Source organism: Anastrepha obliqua, chromosome 3 (genome assembly GCF_027943255.1).
Source record: "Anastrepha obliqua isolate idAnaObli1 chromosome 3, idAnaObli1_1.0, whole genome shotgun sequence".
Lineage (NCBI taxonomy): Eukaryota > Metazoa > Arthropoda > Insecta > Diptera > Tephritidae > Anastrepha > Anastrepha obliqua.
Window position 1 is genome coordinate 1,330,880 of NC_072894.1, and position 19,877 is coordinate 1,350,756.

Genomic DNA, 19,877 nt, shown 5'->3' on the forward strand with positions numbered 1-19,877 from the left:
GTGTCGCTAGTACAGGAGACAAATTCCCTACTCTCTTCCGCGGCCGTCCTTCACCGTCGAACAAAATGTTTCCCTTCCAAATATTTCCTTGTGTAAATGGGCACTTAGAACAGACATAAAGATCACAATTTTAGTTTGAAACAAGATAATCGAGAAACTCGATAATAATGGTTTTTGACGCCGTTGGCTTATTTGTTTTGGCACGAAATTAGCCCAGAACTGAAATTCTTTAACCTGATGATTTTGACATTTCCAGTTGATTCAGTAGCATTGACAAGTACTCATATATATTTAGTATATATATATTTCGTTTTTGCTCGAGGTGATGGCAAAAGTTTCGTGCTTGCATTTAAGTATTTATTATCGTTTGGTTGCGTCGGGTGATGAATATTAAACAAGAATACAGTCTATTTAAGTAAACTAGTGTGGCATTAACAGTTTACATCGCTGACGGGAAAGGAGAAACTTTGTGTTATAAACACTAGTGAATTTTAATTTTAGGTTGCAAAATTTCTCGGCAAATAGTTTTTACTTACGATTTATTAGAAAAGACAAATCAATAAGTTTGGTACGTGCTGTTATTTTAATAGTAATATGAGCTAAATATAAGTTAATATATGTATTTATGTACATGCAGTGTATTGGTAAATAGTCCCTACTCATTTGCTGTGATTCATTGGGATTGATATTACTTTGTTTTGCGCTCCTAACTACACTTTGTTGAAGTTGAATGCACTCGACCAAACAAAAAAAATTAATAATGGCAAGCAAAATCCACATTCAATCTTACATTTGAAAAATGCATAATACGTCAATATTATTGATTGGTAATTAGAATGCGTTAAATAAAATAGCATATTGCCAATGCATGAAAGTTACAAAACTACTTGCTCATTTTTTATTTAATTCAATCTGTATTAATAAGGCTGTAAAATATTTATATCAGGTTTATAAGACACCGTTCACGTATTTACATAGCAAATTTCTAAAATGTTTATAATGTATGTGTGCCCATACATATGTACAGAGTTTGAGTGCATACAATTACTTAAAAACCATTGATAAACTATCTTGTCTATATTTGAATTCTTATATTATAATTTAAAGTGCGACTTATTGAGTGTAGGGAAACTTAGAAATGGAGGCAACCGATTTTGGGGGTAAAATTGATACCCTTGGAAAGCTTATAGTTTTCGATTTATTTTAAGTTCAAATTTATAAACTTATTAACGACACAACGTCACTTTTACTTCCAAAATCCTTTGCCTTGATTTTAAAACCAACCCTTGAATGTTATTGTAAGAGCCGTTATTCGAGGTGAACGGTACTGAAATTCAAAAATTTATTTATTTATTTATTTATTTTTATTAATAATTTATTATAAAAAAAAAATTAAAAATAACATCTTTGGAATATAACACACTTTTTAATAGTTATTTCTAATTCTTGCAAGTAGGCGTTCAATATCGCCACACAATTATCCATTATATGTATACCAATTTAGAGAGTAAAGAGGCAGTTCGATGAAAGAAAAATTTTATCCAGCGAAAATTATTCATCAAGAAAACATACCATATTGTCTCAAAGGATCGTTTGTAAACAAACAAGTTATTTTTTGCGGAATCTGGTCTTATGTGCGCTTCAGCTCTTGCGGCGGTTTGAAATTTGCAATTTATAGTCAGAAACGATAAAATTTAAAATTTAACAAAAAAAAGTATGAGTATATGAAATATATTTCTAGTATTTGTTTTTTTTTTGTGTGTTAACGTCTTAGCTTTGCTTATTTATTCGGGGCGACATGGGCGCAAATGGGCAAAACCGTCGGGAAAAAACTATAAAAATTCAATGAGATTTTTTTGCAAATTCAAACTTACACTTTATTAAAATTAATTATTTTCATTTATGTGGTTGTCCTTGTGTATATAAAAAAGTATGAGTATTCCCAAAAAAAAATAATAATAATAATCAAAACTAGTCTAAATGTTGATAAACAGTCGTTTGTCACGGGCAGAACTATATAATTTTGTTAGAACTTTATTTAGGCTTATAAGTTATAAATATTTAACTACTGCCATCATTACTTACGGCTTTGGCGTCAAAAAAGACTGATTCTTTGACAGCCGGGTTTACTCTAGTAGTAAACTTTTCATGAAAAGAGTACTTTATTAAATAGAGAATATATTTATATATGTATGTATATGATAAACGCACAGTACACCATTATTTATGATATGAGAAATGTGTTAAGGCTTTTCTATGCTCATATGGACACATATCAATTTTTTCATCCCTTGACGGTTGAGCTATTTTACTCGTTTCAAACTTGATAATACTGATAAGATACGGTTGAACGGTTGCCTTTTTTGCTTTTTTCTTAATAGTAACATAATGAAACAAGTCTAATCTCTTTCCCCAACAGTTTGACTTAGTTTCTATTGGGTAATATTTATATCTGTGTGTACAAATACGTAATATCTATACATACATTGACAAATATATGTACAAGAATATGCTACTAGCAAGTGCAGTGATGCTAAGTGAAACATATTTTTATACCCGCGCTCTTTTGCCCAAGGATACTATAACTTTGTTCGCATAACGGTTGAACATATGTACATATGTAATCATAGACAGACGGCGTCGTTAATCCGGACTACCGTGGCAGTTGATCTGATTGAAAATGTGGTGTTCCAGACTGTTGGTACGCGGAGTAGTGAACACCCGATTTGTTTATTCGAAAGTTTTGTCAGTAAAAGATGGATCGCAGGCAACAAATACGGGTATTAGCCCTGATGCTAAGAAATATGTAGTTATTTATTAAAAAATCTTAAATTGCAATTTCTCAAATTGCTCCGAAATACCAAAACAATTAATGTAATTTCGAAATGTTAGTGCATACTCGCATTACATCCATACTATTTGAGGAAAGAGAAGAGTAATTTGAAAGATTCTAACTTTGATATTATACAATTTATAGGGTTGTACAATAAATTATAATATATGTATGTATATTCATGCTACAAAAATAATACTCCTGTTGTGCTCATCATTTTGTGCCAGAATATTAATACTGCAATGATTGTTTTTAAACCGTTCCGTTCGTCCATGCGCACTATAACTCCAGAAAAAGCTAATATATTTCAATGAAACTTGGTACAATTCAATTTTGTTCAAGCTAGGTTGAAAAATAGTATGACAAATTCACTGCCGTTTTCTTAGTACCAGAAAAAGTTTTTCTATCATTTATTTATAGTTGGTAATATGATATATATATATATATAATATATAATATATATACTGATGCATATTATATAATGGCAATGCATGCATTAATATAGGCAACGAACATATATGTATGTATATGTATGTACATCTGCATATTTATGTAAATATTTTTAATCAAATGAAAGTGGGCTATATTTGTAAATACTTTTGATAAGTAGTTCTACTCATACTTGGTTAGCCGACGGCCAAAGCGCTTCATCTTGCGAAAATTCACTGGTTAGTTCCGACCATATGAAACTGAATTAGGTTAATATGTCCATATGTACATACACACATATACATATATATTCATGTTTGAACGGTGATCTCTACATATGCATGGCATTTGCGCATGTTAGACCGTACTTATACGAGTATATATACATAAGTAAATATAGGGCGGTCCATATAGTGGTTTTTTAAATCATATGAAAACCCGATAAGGTCCTAGCACTCGAGAAAAATATTATATTACAGCCGGCCGAGAGGAATTATTAGCCATAGAGGAACATGTTTTACGTCCGTGGAGTTTAGTAATTTCCTCTTAAAGCGAAATATCGACCATGTTAAAGTAGCCGTCGCCTCTCCCCAACCGAACGGACAGTTCGAATGCATGAATAGGGTCCTTAACCGTGCCCAAAATGAGAACCTCGTATCAGACACTTGATGTCCTGTTCGGGCCAAAAATGTGAACATTGTACCAAATACGAGATTGTTTATACGCACAAGAAAAGCTTTCATCGAAAGTGGCGCACACAGTCATCGTTCGATTCATAAGGCAAGGGGTTAATAGGTTAATAAAGGAGTAATTGGCTGATATGATAAATTTGTTGGAAGTGTTCATAGCATCTGCCGAGGAGCTCCTAGTCGGCTTTTACTTGGAGTAGAACCACATGCAGCTGATGCTATTAAACCCAGATAACACTATGAATGCAATCGGGTAGCTGTCGACCATAAGACCAATGACTTTACGTGGCTCTTAGGGATACGGACAATACTGTTGAGGTTAACACGAAATTTGTACCCTTATAATGGGGGAAGGTATGAAGTATACAAAGGGTTAGGAAATTACCGGTATGTCATTGTCATTTACCAATTTACTCGATTGTCGAATGATGATGTAGCTGGCGTCCACCGAATTAAGGAGTTAGAGAACAAGTGGTGGCCCCGCCGAGCAGGAAAACATAGTGCTGATGCTGAAGCATCTGGGACCTCTGGGAGTAGGATTCCTCACAAGGGTCTTCAATCTGTCCCTGACAAGTGGAAAGCAGGGAGAGTGGTCCCACTACTGAAACCTGGGAAACCCGCCAACCAAGGGGAATCTTATCGGCCGATAATTGTCCTTTCCCCAGTAGTGAAGACACTTGAAGCCCTCCTACTCCCACTCTTCACGAAACACCTGGCCCCAGCCCTACATCAGCACGGGTTCCGACGAGTGCATAGCACCACCACTGCACTCACCGCCATAAACGGCCAGATAAATCGCGGGCTTAACCAAAACCGCCTCTGCGAGAGGACTGTCCTAGTAGCGTTGGACTTGAAAAAGGCTTTCGATACAGTCAGCCATTCAACGCTACTAGATGACATTTATCAGTCGACACTCCCGCCTGGGCTGAAGAGGTGGTCCGCGAACTATCTGAGCGGTCGGCACTCGTCAGTGATATTTCGAGATCAAACGTCGAAGCAGAGAAAGATTAAGCAAGGTGTACCGCAGGGTGGTGTCCTTTCTCCCTTGCTGTTCAATTTCTACATCTCGAAGCTCCCCCAACCACCAGCGGGAATTTCCCTGATCTCATACGCTGACGACTGCACGATAATGGCGTCGGGCAATGACATCGATGGCCTGTGTTCCAAAGTGAACAACTACCTCACCGACCTTTCTCGCTTTTTCACTGCGAGGAATCTCCAACTTTCCCCCACCAAGTCCACGGCGACCCTCTTTACCACCTGGACAAAGGAGGTCAAGCTGTCCCTTAAGGTAAAAGTCCACGACACACCAATTCCGACTTTAAACAACCCCAAAATTTTGTGTGTAACCTTTGACAGTTTGCGCTCCTTCTCTGCGCACACAACCGCAATTGCCAGTTGGGGCGAAGGCAAAGAACTGTTGCTTTCGACATTTAAGTCAACTGGGTCGGCCGGTTCTGAACTATGCTGCGCCTGTCTGGTCGCCGGGAACTAGTGACGCGCAGTGGATAAAGCTACAGACATGTCAAAATACCGCCATTCGAACAGCGACCGGTTGTCTCCTGATGTCTCCCATTCAACACCTGCATAACGAGGCACAAATGCTCCCAGTAGTGGAGCACAACAAACTGCTCAGCAAGCAGTTCCAGCTTGGATGTTACCGCAGGTTTCACCCCTGCAGACACCTGCTTGAGCCTGAGCCGCCTCCCAGGCACGTCAGGAGACACCTTTTAGACTACGCTGACGAAATCCAGGACAAAACTGACCGCAACCTACTGAGCCGGACAATATTTAGACAGTCAATAAACGACATCCACCGTGAGACCGTCACCACCTTCATGAACTCCCGTCCTATGAATGCCGTAATCGGAGTCCAACCACCACCTATTGCAGACGAAGAGCTCCAGCTTCCCCGTGAGACTCTTGTAACACTGGCACAACTACGTTCTGGATACTGTAGCAGGTTAAACTCCTACATATCCAGAATCGACCCCGACATTCCAAACACATGTCCGACATGTGAAGGTACCCCGCACGACACTAACCACCACTTCACATGCCCCCTAAAACCGACTCATCTAACACCCCTCTCCCTCTGGACCCAACCTGTCGAAACAGCATGTTTCCTGGGCCTACCCCTAGATGAGCTAGACGAAGATGACCAGTGATATGCCTACACTGACAGGGCTACCATTACTGTTAAAACAATAACAACAACATAGTGCGGGATCCCTGAGACATTAGTTAGAGTTAAGAATTATTTATATGTCAGTGATGTAAACCCGATATATAAGCAGCCGTGCGTTTCGTAAATTGTTTTAAGATATCGCAACTCTGTGAATACAATAAAATAAAGATAGCAAATAACGGTATAACGCTATTTAAAAATATACAAAGTAAAATAAGTTAATCTATTCATTTTCACATATTTTATTTTGAAAGTGACAGCTCTTTCCCGGGGGAAATCTGGACAGAAAGTCAGTATCATATCTCCTCAAAACGAAATGATCGTTTTGCGCTTGAACAACGTTGAAAAATATTGCAAACTCATTTCCAAAATCCTTGAAGTTGCCCAAACAATGGGTTTATTGCAAATAAGTCAAAATCATATATTCTGACACAGTATATTTTCATTTCGGCGGCTATGCTAACCTTCCTAAGGTCTTCAAATTAACTGACGCGGACGGACTTCGGGTCAAATTTGACCCAATACTATATTTTCAAGGTTTATACTTGGTTTTTGATTATTTTTACTGTTAGGTTGTTTTCCATTAAATGGGTATCTTAAATAAAAATGAAAATCCAAAAATATATTTATTCCATTATCATATTTTTTTATTAATATATTTATGAAAATTTTTATTTTATTTTTATGTGAATAATACAAACTTTAACAAAAACGTTTATTCAATAACAAAAAGATATTCATGAATAACGAAATCTTTAAATAAAAAGTATATTTAATAATGAAAGAAAAAAGAAATAAATTATTTCAGACAGTTTGTACACAAAGTAATAGTTTTAGAATGTTGTTTACATATATATTTATTACAAATGTCGCAAACTAATCCTGTTTTGTTATCAGTTTTTGGGCATAGTTGACGTCGACTTCTTTTAGTTATTTTCTTTTCCGACGTGTTTTCAAATTGACCCGATGATGATGGTTGTGCATCCAGTTGAGAATCCTTTCGTATTTTTTTGGCAATTTCAAGTGAAAAATGTGCTCGTGGTAAAGTTTGTCGCTTTTTTATATAGGGTGTTACGAGCTGCATACCAAGGTTTTCCAAGTAAAAACGGCGCTTTGTAAGACAGCCCTCTTTCCAGGAGTGTTTGGCGGATTTGAATAAAACGAAAGCGTTATAAGCTGGAATGGCGATTATTTTACTAAACACTACTTGAGGCCACCGTTTTGTCATTCGTTTGCAAGTGTAACCGCTTACAACTTTGTCCAATGTGTCTACACCACCTTTACCTTTATTGTAGTCCAGTATTATTTCTGGCTTTTTATCCCGACGATTACTAATTTTTGAATCATGATGTAGAGTGCTAAGTAGAATCACAGCTCTATTCTTCTTAGGTATGTACGAAACGAGAGTTGTTTGTTCGGTAAAAGCGAAGATTGATGAATTTAGTGGTCTTCGTTTATGTTCACTAAGTCTGGTGGTAGTTCGGGCTTGTTTTTGCGTATTGTTCCTACTATCGTAATACGTTTCTCCAATAATTTTTGTGCCAATTGATAAGACGTGAAAAAATTGTCGGTTGTCCTTTTAGCCCTTCAATCAAATCAAGAACAACACGCATGCCTTGATTTTTTTCGGGGGTTCTTCCGATTGCCTTGCCAGTGTAAGGTTGGATGTTCCAAACATAGCTCGTTGTTGAATCACAAAGTACCCAAAATTTGATTCCATACTTTGCAGGCTTTGCTGGCATGTACTGGCGGAATGGACATCTTCCTCTGGAAGCTACTAATTGTTCATCGATGGTCACGTTTTCCGTTGGATTGTAAAGCTTAGGTAATATCTCAACCCATTGATTCCACAAATTACGTATAGGAGCAAATTTATCCAACGATCTTCGTTCACTTCGAGTTTCCCTGTTGTCGAACCTAATCACTCTCGATATTTTTTTGAAAGTCTTCAAAGGCATAGTTGCAGCGAATATTGGTCTTCCGGTTTCAGGGTTCCAAAGACTTTCACAGCTTTCGTTATTTGATCGAAAAACGCCAGCTAATATTAGCAATCCAATAAATGCAAATAGTTCGATGTTTTCAATATCCAGCCATTCTTCACCGTATATTCGTTTTCCCTCAATGTTTGTGTAGGTCAATATCGTACGTATCAAAGGAGGTGGAAAAAATAGTTCAAAGCTAGAAATTTCTTTTTCGGTAATTCGTGAGCACGAGTAACGCGTTAGTCCAGGAATCAAGCTGATAATATTTTCTCTTGAAGCTCTTCCGGCACTTGTTACAAGAGGGGTTTTTGAAAAGTTTATTTGACCATTTTTTGACGACATCATTTCAGAAGGGACAAGAGAATTTTCGTCATCACTAAAATCACTGTCGGAAGAATCTGCAACCTCAACATGATCTTCGAATTCAGAACATGATTCCTCATCATCCGAAAACGCGACCAAAGGGAATTCACTTTCACTATCACTCATCGTTACGATATAAATAGTCGAATAACCAAACAAAGCACGTGCTTTTAAATTTACCGCTGGGCCGAAAATTTGCAATTAGCAAATAAATTTAATTCAAATAACGTCTGATTTATACGTTGGGTCAAATTTGACCCGAGGGTCGTAGATGTATACAAATTTCTATGCGACAGAGCCTAAATTATTATTTTTTTTTTAATTTTACGCTTATTATATAAAATATAATAAATTAGAAAAAGTCTCGAAACATCAAGTCCTGAAAAAATTTGGTTCTTGAAAAAACTTAATTTTTTTCCTGAAATGGGTCAAAATTGACCCGAAGACCGTAGGAAGGTTAATAAGCAAAACTGCCCCACCTGGGGATCGGAAAACCCACACTTGATCATCGGAAAGCCAAACATCTTCGGAGAGTGGCAGTTTGGTTGGACTTCGGAGCGGTATTCCATTTCCGTCCACGGTGAACGGTACAGAAGCATGATAAAAGATTTTCGTGGCCTGAAATAAAAGACATGGACTTAAGCGATCTTTGTTTTCAGCAGGATGGCGCACCATGCTACAATCGATCTATGGATAATGGGAATGTCTACTCCTCCGAATTAACCAATAATATGTATGATTTTAGTCATTTTTTTAACTTTTCAAAAAAAAAAACAACATTTAAATCTAAAATTCAACTTTCATATCCTTTTTGTGCGTTTTGTGCTTGTTGAATACAAATGAGGAAATGCATGTTTTTCTGAATGGGAAAAATAATAAATATTTATATTTTCTGTATTTTCAGAATTGACGAAATGTCTAAATATTCAGGAAAAAAATGTCGTTTGCTTTCAATGATGTGGTTGACTGCATTTTTCTTTTTCGTGGAAATTGTAGTTGGCTATGTAACAAATTCGATGGCGTTGGTAGCAGACAGTTTCCATATGCTAGGTGACATCGCAGCACTTGTCATATCATTTCTATCCGTAAAAGTAAGTATTTTGTGTCGTAAATAATGAGTTAAATCCTTACCTTATCGTATCAATTACACAGATGTCCCCGAAAAAGTGGTCTAAAAATACATTTGGCTGGGCACGAGCAGAAGTTTTAGGTGCGCTGGTGAACGCTGTTTTCTTAGTGGCTTTGTGTTTTAGCATTACCATAGAGGCTTGTAAAAGGTAAATTTTAGAAAATTGTCAACCAAAATTCTATACCTATATCCTGGAACTTTGAGTTTTTGATAAAATGACTGACTATACATATTTATAAGTAATGCAACAAGTAAGAATCAATAGCGGTATTTGCTTTAAGCCATATTAACGTTCGTTCTCTGAAAGATTGCCACAAATTAAAAAATTAAAAAAAAGCTAATATAGTATATAATACGTTTTAAATTTACTATGCACCCCTAACTAAAAGTAGAAAACAGCATTTGGAGGTGTTTTTATAATTCGTACTTTCAAAATTTAACACGCGGCACCTCATTTTTATAATTGAAAAATCACAAGATAACCCAGCCATTAACTGAATATTTACATACAATTAATTAAAAGTAGCGAAAAATAAAAAAAAACTCGCCACCTGTAGTATTCAGCATGCAGCCTGTCAATATCGAGACAATTTAATGTCTGCCGGCGTATGAAATTTAAATGTACACAAGAATGACGAATTGCTTACAATTCAAAGGCAATTTCCATCATACAGGCAGTGGAAACATTTAACACTTCTCTCAAACCCAAAACCTTCAAACATTGGGTTTGTCTTTTGTGGAAACGTATCATAAAATAACTAACCCCATATTTCCACTCCAGTGGAAAAAGACGATCGTTAGTTTACTGAGACGGCAGCTCTTGGTCGATAAAATCCGAGTCATGCCCGTACGTAGAACTAGTTGAAATGGCGATTGGTTTTTAGTTGTAGCTCTTAACTTTTTTTCTATAAACATTGTGTTTCCCTATAATCAGTCAATTACAAAATTTCAAGTGGTGACATGATTATGACATGAGCTGTATAATATGTGCAAATATTCATAGGTTTATAGAAGAAGAAGAAATCCATGAGCCAAAACTCTTAGTGATAGTGGGCTGCCTTGGTTTATTAGTAAATGTCATAGGATTGTGCTTGCTTTACGGTGAGTAGATGGTCTATAATAGCCATACATAAATATATTAAAGTAAAAAATGTGTATACATACATTAATTCTTTTGCAGAGCATGGCGGTCACCACGGCCACTCACATGGTGGAGGTCTTACGAGAAATCACAGCAGGCTTACAGAGCTAGCAAATATAGATGATGGCGAAGGTGAGCCCGTGGACTTTGCTTATGAAAAGGAGGTATGATAAATATTTGATATTATAATAAAAAAGTTAAAATCTCGATAATTAAACAAAATAACTTAACTTTTAGAAAAAACCAATGAAGAAATTAAATCATGGTCACAGTCACGATCCAGGCCATATGAATATGCGTGGCGCATTTTTACATGTATTGAGCGACGCGTTGGGTAGTATCATTGTGGTGATTAGTGCTTTGGTATGTCTTACATATTTTTTAGAACGGAATTTTATTATAATCGTTTATTTGAGAATAGGTTGTGTGGCTGACGGACTGGAAATATCGATTCTATATGGATCCAGCTCTTTCCATCGTTTTGGTTTGCTTAATTTTGCATTCTGTTTGGCCGCTCCTACGAGAATCGGCATTAATATTGCTACAAACTGTGCCAACTCATATCCAAGTAAATGCTATATTTTCACTCCGGAAAAAGTATATATTTTTATTTTTCTGTTTTAATTAGGTCGACGCCATCCAAAAACGTCTGTTAGAAAAAGTTGATGGCGTTTTGGCTGTTCATGAATTTCACGTCTGGCAATTGGCTGGAGACCGTATAATTGCTTCAGCTCACATAAGGTAATAGAGGATTAGATATGAGCTTACTTAGTCGCAAATATATAAATAACAGTGTGTGTCCATTAAAAAAAAAAAACATCTGTAAATTTTATCTAAATGCAGTTCATAAGAATAGGGAAAGCATGCAAATTTTGCTGCCAGAATCCTTTTAAACTAGTTTGTTGGAAAAAGAAGCACATTTTGTTCATACGAACTTAAACACCTCCAATCAGAGATTTCCCGAAATATTACCATTCACAGATTTACATAAATGTAGTTACGTTTTATCATACATAAAAACTATGTATGTATGTTATACATTTTCTATATATATCCATATGTACCTATATCCATGTATACACTCTTAAATATACATACATTCAAAGAGAGATTTTTTTATATCCATACATTTCATTAAATAATTTCATATAGGTGCCGCAACCTTTCGGAATATATGAAAATCGCGGAAAAGGTTAAAGAATTTTTCCACAATGAAGGTATACATTCGACAACAATACAACCCGAGTTTGTCGAAATAGAAGGTTGCAACATGTCCGATGGCACGTCCAGTCTGAATATGAGCGGCTCCGATTGTGCATTAGATTGTCCAAGTACAGCGGAGGGATGCGTCAAAGCGACTTGTTGCCAAAATAATAGCAAATTGGTAAGTTCCTTTTATATATATATACCTACAAAATGGTTATGAATTATGTCACGTTTGTTTACAGAATCAGGTGCCCTCACCGACGAATTCTCCCTACACTTGCCGCCAAAGGAACTCAAAAAATCCCAATGATGTTGAAGCAGGTGTGTTTTTAGAAATGCCCTAATTTATGTGATATTGAAACAACAGAACCGAAATTTTTGGTCTAGGTTTTTTTATTTATTTATTTTTATTATTATTAAAGCTATTGCAATATAATATAAATATTCGTACACATTAGATTGGAGTGAAAAGTTGTAAAGTGCGTCGGCTCAAATTGTACAGGAGATACCCTGTCTTATTGCTCTTATACTGAATGAAAATCGCATACCCTATAAAAGCGGTCGTAGCATTAACGTTTTTCACTCGAACCTGATGACACGTTTAAACTATTATATTTTAACTCCATCTTGGTTTGGTTTTCAAGGATCTTCACTTTTGGAGTGTTTAGCCAGCACATCAAATTCAGTTAATAACGGGAATTCAGAATCTGGTCCAGTTATAAATGGAGAAGTGGTGTGACAGCTGCACCTTTTACATATGTGACGAAAATAACAACAGATCACGAGACGCACAAAAAAATTATCATCTTTTTTTACACTGTAACTTTAAATACAAGTTATGCCTGCAAATTTGATTGGCATCTAAACTTGGAATTGAATATTATTGCAGAATAATCTTACTTGAAAGGTTTGTTTTTTAAACAATTAATAAAAAATGTAGCCAGAAAGACGACAGGTGCAATTAGTGAAAGTTTTTAGAAACCAAAAATAGGATTTCATCAAAATTTAATAGGAAAATTATAAGTTGTTTCTTCAGTAGCTTTGAAGCTATAATTCGTTAATTTATATTGAAAATATTCCGAAAAAGGCTAAAATAGTAGTAGTGTTGCTATTAATGAGATAAGAATTCGGGTGAATAGGAGTGATACAGATCTTAGTATTTCCTACTGTAGTTATACATACGTAGGTATGTTACATATGTATGTACAATGTAGCTTTAAGGTATATAATAATTTTTTCGCATTTTGTGATTGTAAAAAAAAAAATGTTTTAAAAATTGGATATAACTACGTACATTATTACAATAAAAATTGATTTTACAAAAGATGCTCGTAAATGATATTTGTATGTTGATATGGTATTTTCTTATTTGTAACCAACGAAGGCGTAATCGTTTAGCATATGATCCTTGACTTGAAATTTCTTTTTTTTTTAAATAAAGTGCTAATTTATTGTTGCTGCTGCAACACCCTAAAACATTTCCAATAAATTTTCCGAGAAATCGTTTGAACTGACAGTCCTTGGTCGAATTTAAATCCGGGTCGCTCTGGTATCGTAGAACCGACTGTCGGGGGGTAGGAATAGCAATTTGTATGCGTATATGCGTGTAACTGATTCTCTTGTCCTGCTAAAATCTTGGCTGTACGAAACATGTTTTTTCATTAATTCAAAACATTTCTGTGTGGGAATGTTTTCAATGTATTTTGTGCTTGTGGTACAATGCCCGATAAAGTTGTAAAGGAACTCGGTATGTCCCATCAGCTATTTTGTGTTGACGGTCATTTCATCCAAGTGAAACAACCGCGCTGTTAGTTCTGCCTTCTCCAAACTGGATAAAGAGGCAAGCCGAATGGTGGTGAACGATCCACCACCCAAACAAACAGTCGGCGCACTCGCGTTGTAAAAGACTTCGTTTATTTAGGAACCAGCATTAACGCCGATAACAATGTCAGCCTTGAAATCCAACGTAGAATCTCTCTTGCCAACAAGTGCTACTTTGGACTAAGTAGGCAATTTAGTAGTAAAGTCCTCTCTCGACGAACAATTAATTAAAATTCATATTTTAACTGATTTTCAAATAAAGCTAAATTTAATTTAACAACTTTTTTTAACACAATTTTTCCTAATTGGCTAACCACGCAGCAGCATTTGCACTCCATTTTGATTTTTATTGTATATCAGTATCACAAGCTAAATTTGTGAAACGTACCCCAAGTGATGTGAAACCAAAGCTAGAGCTGTACTGAAAAATCATCTCGCAACTTCAGAAAAAATCGGCTTGTTTATCATCTAGAATTACATCACAGCGAAATTGCGCTCATTTTTCTACTTCAATAAAGAAGTTGAGAGAACATATCTATCGCGCTACTCTTATGCAGTTCTCAGTGCATTTGAAAGGAGGAGGTGTTGCGCTAAGGGAATTGTAGAGGTTTGATTATATTTTTGTATTTACAAACAATGTTTTCTTTCTATTATCTTCTTTTTTATAAATCTTACCTAAATAATTTATAAATTTCCGCTTTGTGACATTCTCTTCTTAGTTCTTACGCATCTCTTCTACATTCACTACACTTCAGTTACGTTTATTTTTATTTTCAACCTGCACATTTTTGTGTGAAGAGGGCCTTATTGAACTCGATTTGAAGACCTTCGAATTTTTTATTTGATATATTTTTAATCCTTGGTTTATTCCTATGTTTTGATTTGCTTTTATTTGCTTTTTCTCTGCTATTATGTGCAAAACTGAATTGGAACTCTTAGCGTAACAAATTGCAATATTTAAAATGTTCGTTTTTATAACGAAACAAGAGAAATAGATTCTAATTGTAATAGGTCAGGAGATATACAGAATTGTCGGCAGAAATATGTATATATTTTATGGGAGTTCATTCATGAAATATGTAAAAATAGAATTCATACAATTAGGTTTTGTCTTTAATTGGGAAATCGGAATATGGTATAAACTAATACGAAAAGTTTGCATTATAAAGAATATAGTTTTATGTTTATTAATATTTTTTTGATTTCTAACAGAGTCCTACATAGCATTAAGTACTTATTACTTATCCTCAATGATACCCTCATTGTTTTCCTCTACGATTGCTTCATCCCACGGACCGTGAATATTGTGTTTATATTGCTGTTGCGCCACAAATATATATGGGCAGAGTATATTAATGAATCCCGTGAACAGGACGTAGAAAAGAAGAATATTAATTGAAACGTTGTACAACAAACAACAGCAAAGTCCAAAAATTGGCACCAAAAAGTACCAGTGCCAGTATAAAGATGTAAAAATAGGATAAAGTACAAAAAATACAGCCGCTTCCACAAGCAGCGCAAATGCATGAAATGCTGTTGAAAGTCGGGAGGCCAGGCAGATAGATGCAAATATTGCCGCATTTAACGATAATGCTTTAGATACCATTGCCGCTGATAAGCCATAATCACAGAAAATCAGATTGAGAAGTAACACAAAAAACGTCATCGAAAATATTGTGTCTGTACTTATAGCATTGGTTAGACGGTGTAGTAGAGGTGCGAAGAGATAACCGAAAACTAAAACACTTAATAATGTTTTCGAATCCTCCAGAATACATTGAAAATCAAAAAGCTTCCGCCCGCGGTAGAAAATGTACCCTATTGAAGTGGATAAGCCCGTCACAAATAACACATTGGGTGGCATGACGTCCCCCGTGTAAAGAAGATAAAAAATAACCAAGAATAAGGTAACACATGATACTTGATTATTTAGCCTTGTAATCCCCTTTACAGCTTCCTCGAAAGTGAAAAGGCGTACGTTTAAATTTGTGCGTAACTCTTTTAGAAAACTTGGATCGGTGTAGTTATCATCATAATCAGCATTTTCGTAAAGACTTTTCTGCCATTGCCTGCGAGAATGCAGCACCATGTTTTTCCAGCTTAATTTGTCTGAAATGAATTCATAGTTCTTAAAACATACGAATCGTTAATGATTTGTAGCCTTACAATTTTCATATATCTCGGAACCACTTTCCTAAAACTTGTTAACCATTATACAACCACAAAACTATGATCAATAATTTTCGAAATAAGTTGCGATCCCATACAATGTTTGAAAATTAATACATTTTTAAAACAAAATTTGTACAGCGATTTTAGGTGGTAGCATTTGAGCAAGAAAAACATTTATATGGATTGGTTTTTGCAAAAGCTGACTTTAATTGTCAAAATCAGCTGATTACGACTCAAGGCGAATTTAAGTACGTTCACATATGCAATTATTTGCACTAAATCCACAAAATTAATCTACCCGTTCACATATGACAGATTACTTGCAATTTTGTCAATTAGCTGTCAATACTGTTTTGAAAGGTTTTTCTTCATAGAAATTACTTTGGTGAAATATTTTGGATTTTTTTGTTTTTTAATTATTATTAACGATATATTTTCATCATATCAAGAATAAGAAAATAAATAGCTAATTTAATTGGGCAATTGGCTGATATTAATAATCAGTTGCAGGAAATCCACAAACGACGTTTACTGAAGTTTCAAAAAATTATGTCAGCAATATACATATATATATATATACTAGCAAACCCGGCCCGCTTCGCTGGGCACACGAACAATTCATGGATGATCAGGAAAAAAGACGATTGTTTCTTAGTTTTTCATTTGTGTTGATTTGAAATTTAAAAACAATCTTCTTTTTTCCTGATTTTCAATTTATATTTTATATTTACTCAAAAACAAATAGAAAAACAAAAAATATTGTTTATGCCAAAGCGCTTGAATAAAGAATAAAGAAATAAATAATATGAAAACCATATATTTTCTGTTCTAAACCATATCTATTCTATTTTAGTGTGCTCAGTTTCAGTCGACGATGCCGCAATCGAGTTTTGTTTCTTTGTATTCCAACAAATTCCAACTTTATATATTTCACCTGAATTTAAACTTTCATAGTCCAATTTACTTGAAAGTGGAGTATTAACTGGATTACAACCATTCATGCCAAATTTTTCCAAGACTTTATTGATATAAGCCGATTGACTAAGTTCAATTTAATTTTTTGTCTACTAACTTTTATTCCGCCCGAAAACTCTACCAGAAAGGTAGGTAGGTATGAAAATTACCCCATATTAAAGCACTTATGAACAGCTTTCATTTGATACCCATATTGTACATACACAACCAAACGTTACCCGGGTCCACGTTTTGACCTATGTCTCGAGACCCCAGTCACGGAGCGGTATGAAAAATACTTTGTACTAAAGCATTCACCAACAGCTTTCATTTGATACCCATATTGTACATACACGTCCAAAGGTTACCCGGGTCCACGTTTTGACCTATATCTCGAGACCCTGTCTACCAATAGGTATCCAAACTATACGGGAGCCATCTTCAATACCTACTTAACAATGTATGTAAGTTTGGTTTAATTGGTTCAAAGACACGTCGGGTCCACGTTTTGGCATATATTTCGAGACCCCAGTCATCAATAGGTATCAAAATTACCCCGTATTAAAGCACTTATCAACAGCTTTCATTTGATACCCATATTGTACATACACAACCAAAGGCTACCCGGGTCCACGTTTTGACCTATATCTCGAGACCCCAGTCACGGAGCGGCATGAAAAATACTCTGTACTAACAGCTTCAATTTGATATCCATATTGTACAAACACATTCTAGGGTCCACGTTTTGGCATATATCTCGAGACCCTAGTCACGGAGCGGCATGAAAAATACTCTGAACTAAAGCATTCACCAACAGCTTCCATTTTATACCCATATTGTACATACACATCCGAAGGTTACCCGGGTCCACGTTTTGGCCTATATCTCGAGACCTATCCACCAATAGGCATCCAAACTATAGGTAAACCATCTTCAATACCTACTTAACAATGTGTGTAAGTTTGGTTTAATTCGGTGCAAAGACACGGCCGGTTAGCGAACACACACAAAAAGTTGACTTTATTTTATATATAAGATATATATATATATAATTAGCGCATACACTCGGAGGTTTGGCATTGCCTGTCGAGGGGCGACCGCTATTAGAAAAATGTTTTTCTTAATTTTGGTGTTTCACCGAGATGCGAATTCGGAATGGTAGTCACGCATCAACCAATTCGGCTACGGTGGCCCCGTAATCAGCAATACGCATTCGAAATTCGATATTACATTTTATAATAAGTAATAAGAGGGCACATTTTATGGACACACGTTTTTTTCCGTTATGAATGCATAGTTAATTATACTTAACAAATATTTTATTATTATAGAATAATATCTACGTTTTTTTACACGCGTAAAAATAATGATCTATTACTCAGAAAAAACAGGGTTGTATGCCAAAAAGTATGGTTATTACATAGGATTATTTTATAATCTCAGATTTTGGGAGAGAAATTTTGTATGGGAAACCTCGCTTTTTAATTACGGATTGGGAGTTAATCACGAAAAAGTAGATCATCTACTTATATGTGAACGTATTATTAGTCATGGAGTGTCTATCCGAGGAAAGGAAATTGAGTACTGAAGGTGGCGCCATTAAAAAACAGTTACTTTGCTGCTTACAAAGCAGGAGAAATTGCAATTCCATTGCTTTCGCCTACTCTTCTTCTTCACCATTTCTTTTGCTCGTTTATCCATGAGCTCTTACTACAGAGAACGTTAATATATATATTTAACGTTCTCTGCGTTCTCTGCTTACTACACGGCGAATTCTGAAGGCACAATCTGTATTCTTTTATTCTTGCTACCCGAGGTGATGATATTTCAAGGCGAATTAAGTGCCTTTGGTGGTGCCTTGCGAAAAAAGTTACTTTATTTTTTGATGATTTTAACAAGTCTTACATAGGCTCCCTTGCCGATCCAAAACAAACAAAAGAAGAAAAAAATATATATGTTTTGAAAATTCATTGAATGGCTTGGTAATATTGTGTTTTGTAAGATTTAAATTAATCAAACTAATGAAAACGAAGTGCCGTGTGTTAAATTGTGAGAGCACAAATTAATGTAAAGCCTCCAAATGCAGTTTGTGTGCGTATAATTTCTTGTGTTTGGTTGTTTCCATTGCTTCAGCCTACTCTTCTGCTTCCACACTAGTAGTACGCCTTCCATTTGTTTGTTTATTTATGGGCTCTTACGACACAGCGAATTCGGAAGACGCAAACTCTTAAGCTAGATATACACGGGGCAACCGTTGAAGCAACGTGTTGCCTTTGTTTAAGAAACACGTTGCGACCGTTGCTTCAATCTCAGTATTGTGTATAACTGTAGTGCAGGAAAGTTACAAGCGGAAGATACGTAAAATTTAATTTTTTAAATGATCGACAAAATGCGTAAAATTACTTCTCTTATTATAACTGACGAACTTTTGTACGAAAATGAGGAAGAAGAGATGCAACAAAAGAAGAGAAAAAAAATCTGGTCCAAAAATTGCCTTTTAAAAAAATCGAATTTTCGAACGCGAGGCTGCTGAAAGAACTGAAGGGAAATGAGCCAGCGGACTATAAAAATTACATGAGGATGGACGAAGCCCTGTTTAGAAAGTTGTTGGACTTCGCAAAGGCCAAAATAACGAAACAAGATACCATAATGAGAGAGGCAATATCAGCAGAAATTAGACTGGCAATAACTTTGCGGTATCTTGCAACAGGAAACGCTTTTGCGGACTTGAAATTTTTATCAATTTTATTGTATTCATTTTTTAATTGTTCGTATGCTTTTTTTCTAAAATTTTTATTTTTATATTTTTCACTACCTATATCCCACAGCTCTCTCAAATTTTTATATTCGTTAATAAAATTAACATAATTTTCATTATTTTCAATTGCCATTTTTTCCTTTTTCACTTTATTTTACTCCGCACGAACCTTCTTCTTTGCTTGCGTTCAACGAACACACGGTTGCCTGGTG

The 19,877-nt window shown here is 35.5% G+C and overlaps 2 protein-coding genes across 2 annotated transcripts; one reads left to right on the forward strand and one right to left on the reverse strand.

The window, feature by feature from the left end:
• The first annotated feature begins 250 nt into the window (after positions 1-250).
• On the forward strand, positions 251-13,296 carry LOC129240261 (proton-coupled zinc antiporter SLC30A1). The gene is made up of 11 exons (XM_054875946.1): positions 251-568; positions 9,389-9,575; positions 9,637-9,761; positions 10,617-10,714; positions 10,794-10,918; positions 10,992-11,117; positions 11,176-11,322; positions 11,383-11,495; positions 11,907-12,138; positions 12,203-12,281; positions 12,605-13,296. Exons 2-11 carry the CDS (start codon positions 9,399-9,401, stop codon positions 12,697-12,699), a joined length of 1,317 nt encoding a protein of 438 aa, XP_054731921.1. The 5' UTR covers positions 251-568; positions 9,389-9,398; the 3' UTR covers positions 12,700-13,296.
• A 1,640-nt stretch (positions 13,297-14,936) lies between these two features.
• On the reverse strand, positions 14,937-16,148 carry LOC129240262 (phosphatidylinositol N-acetylglucosaminyltransferase subunit C). The gene is made up of 2 exons (XM_054875947.1): positions 15,948-16,148; positions 14,937-15,890 (listed from the first exon to the last, which is right to left on the reverse strand). Exon 2 carries the CDS (start codon positions 15,868-15,870, stop codon positions 15,019-15,021), a length of 852 nt encoding a protein of 283 aa, XP_054731922.1. The 5' UTR covers positions 15,871-15,890; positions 15,948-16,148; the 3' UTR covers positions 14,937-15,018.
• Positions 16,149-19,877: the final 3,729 nt, after the last annotated feature.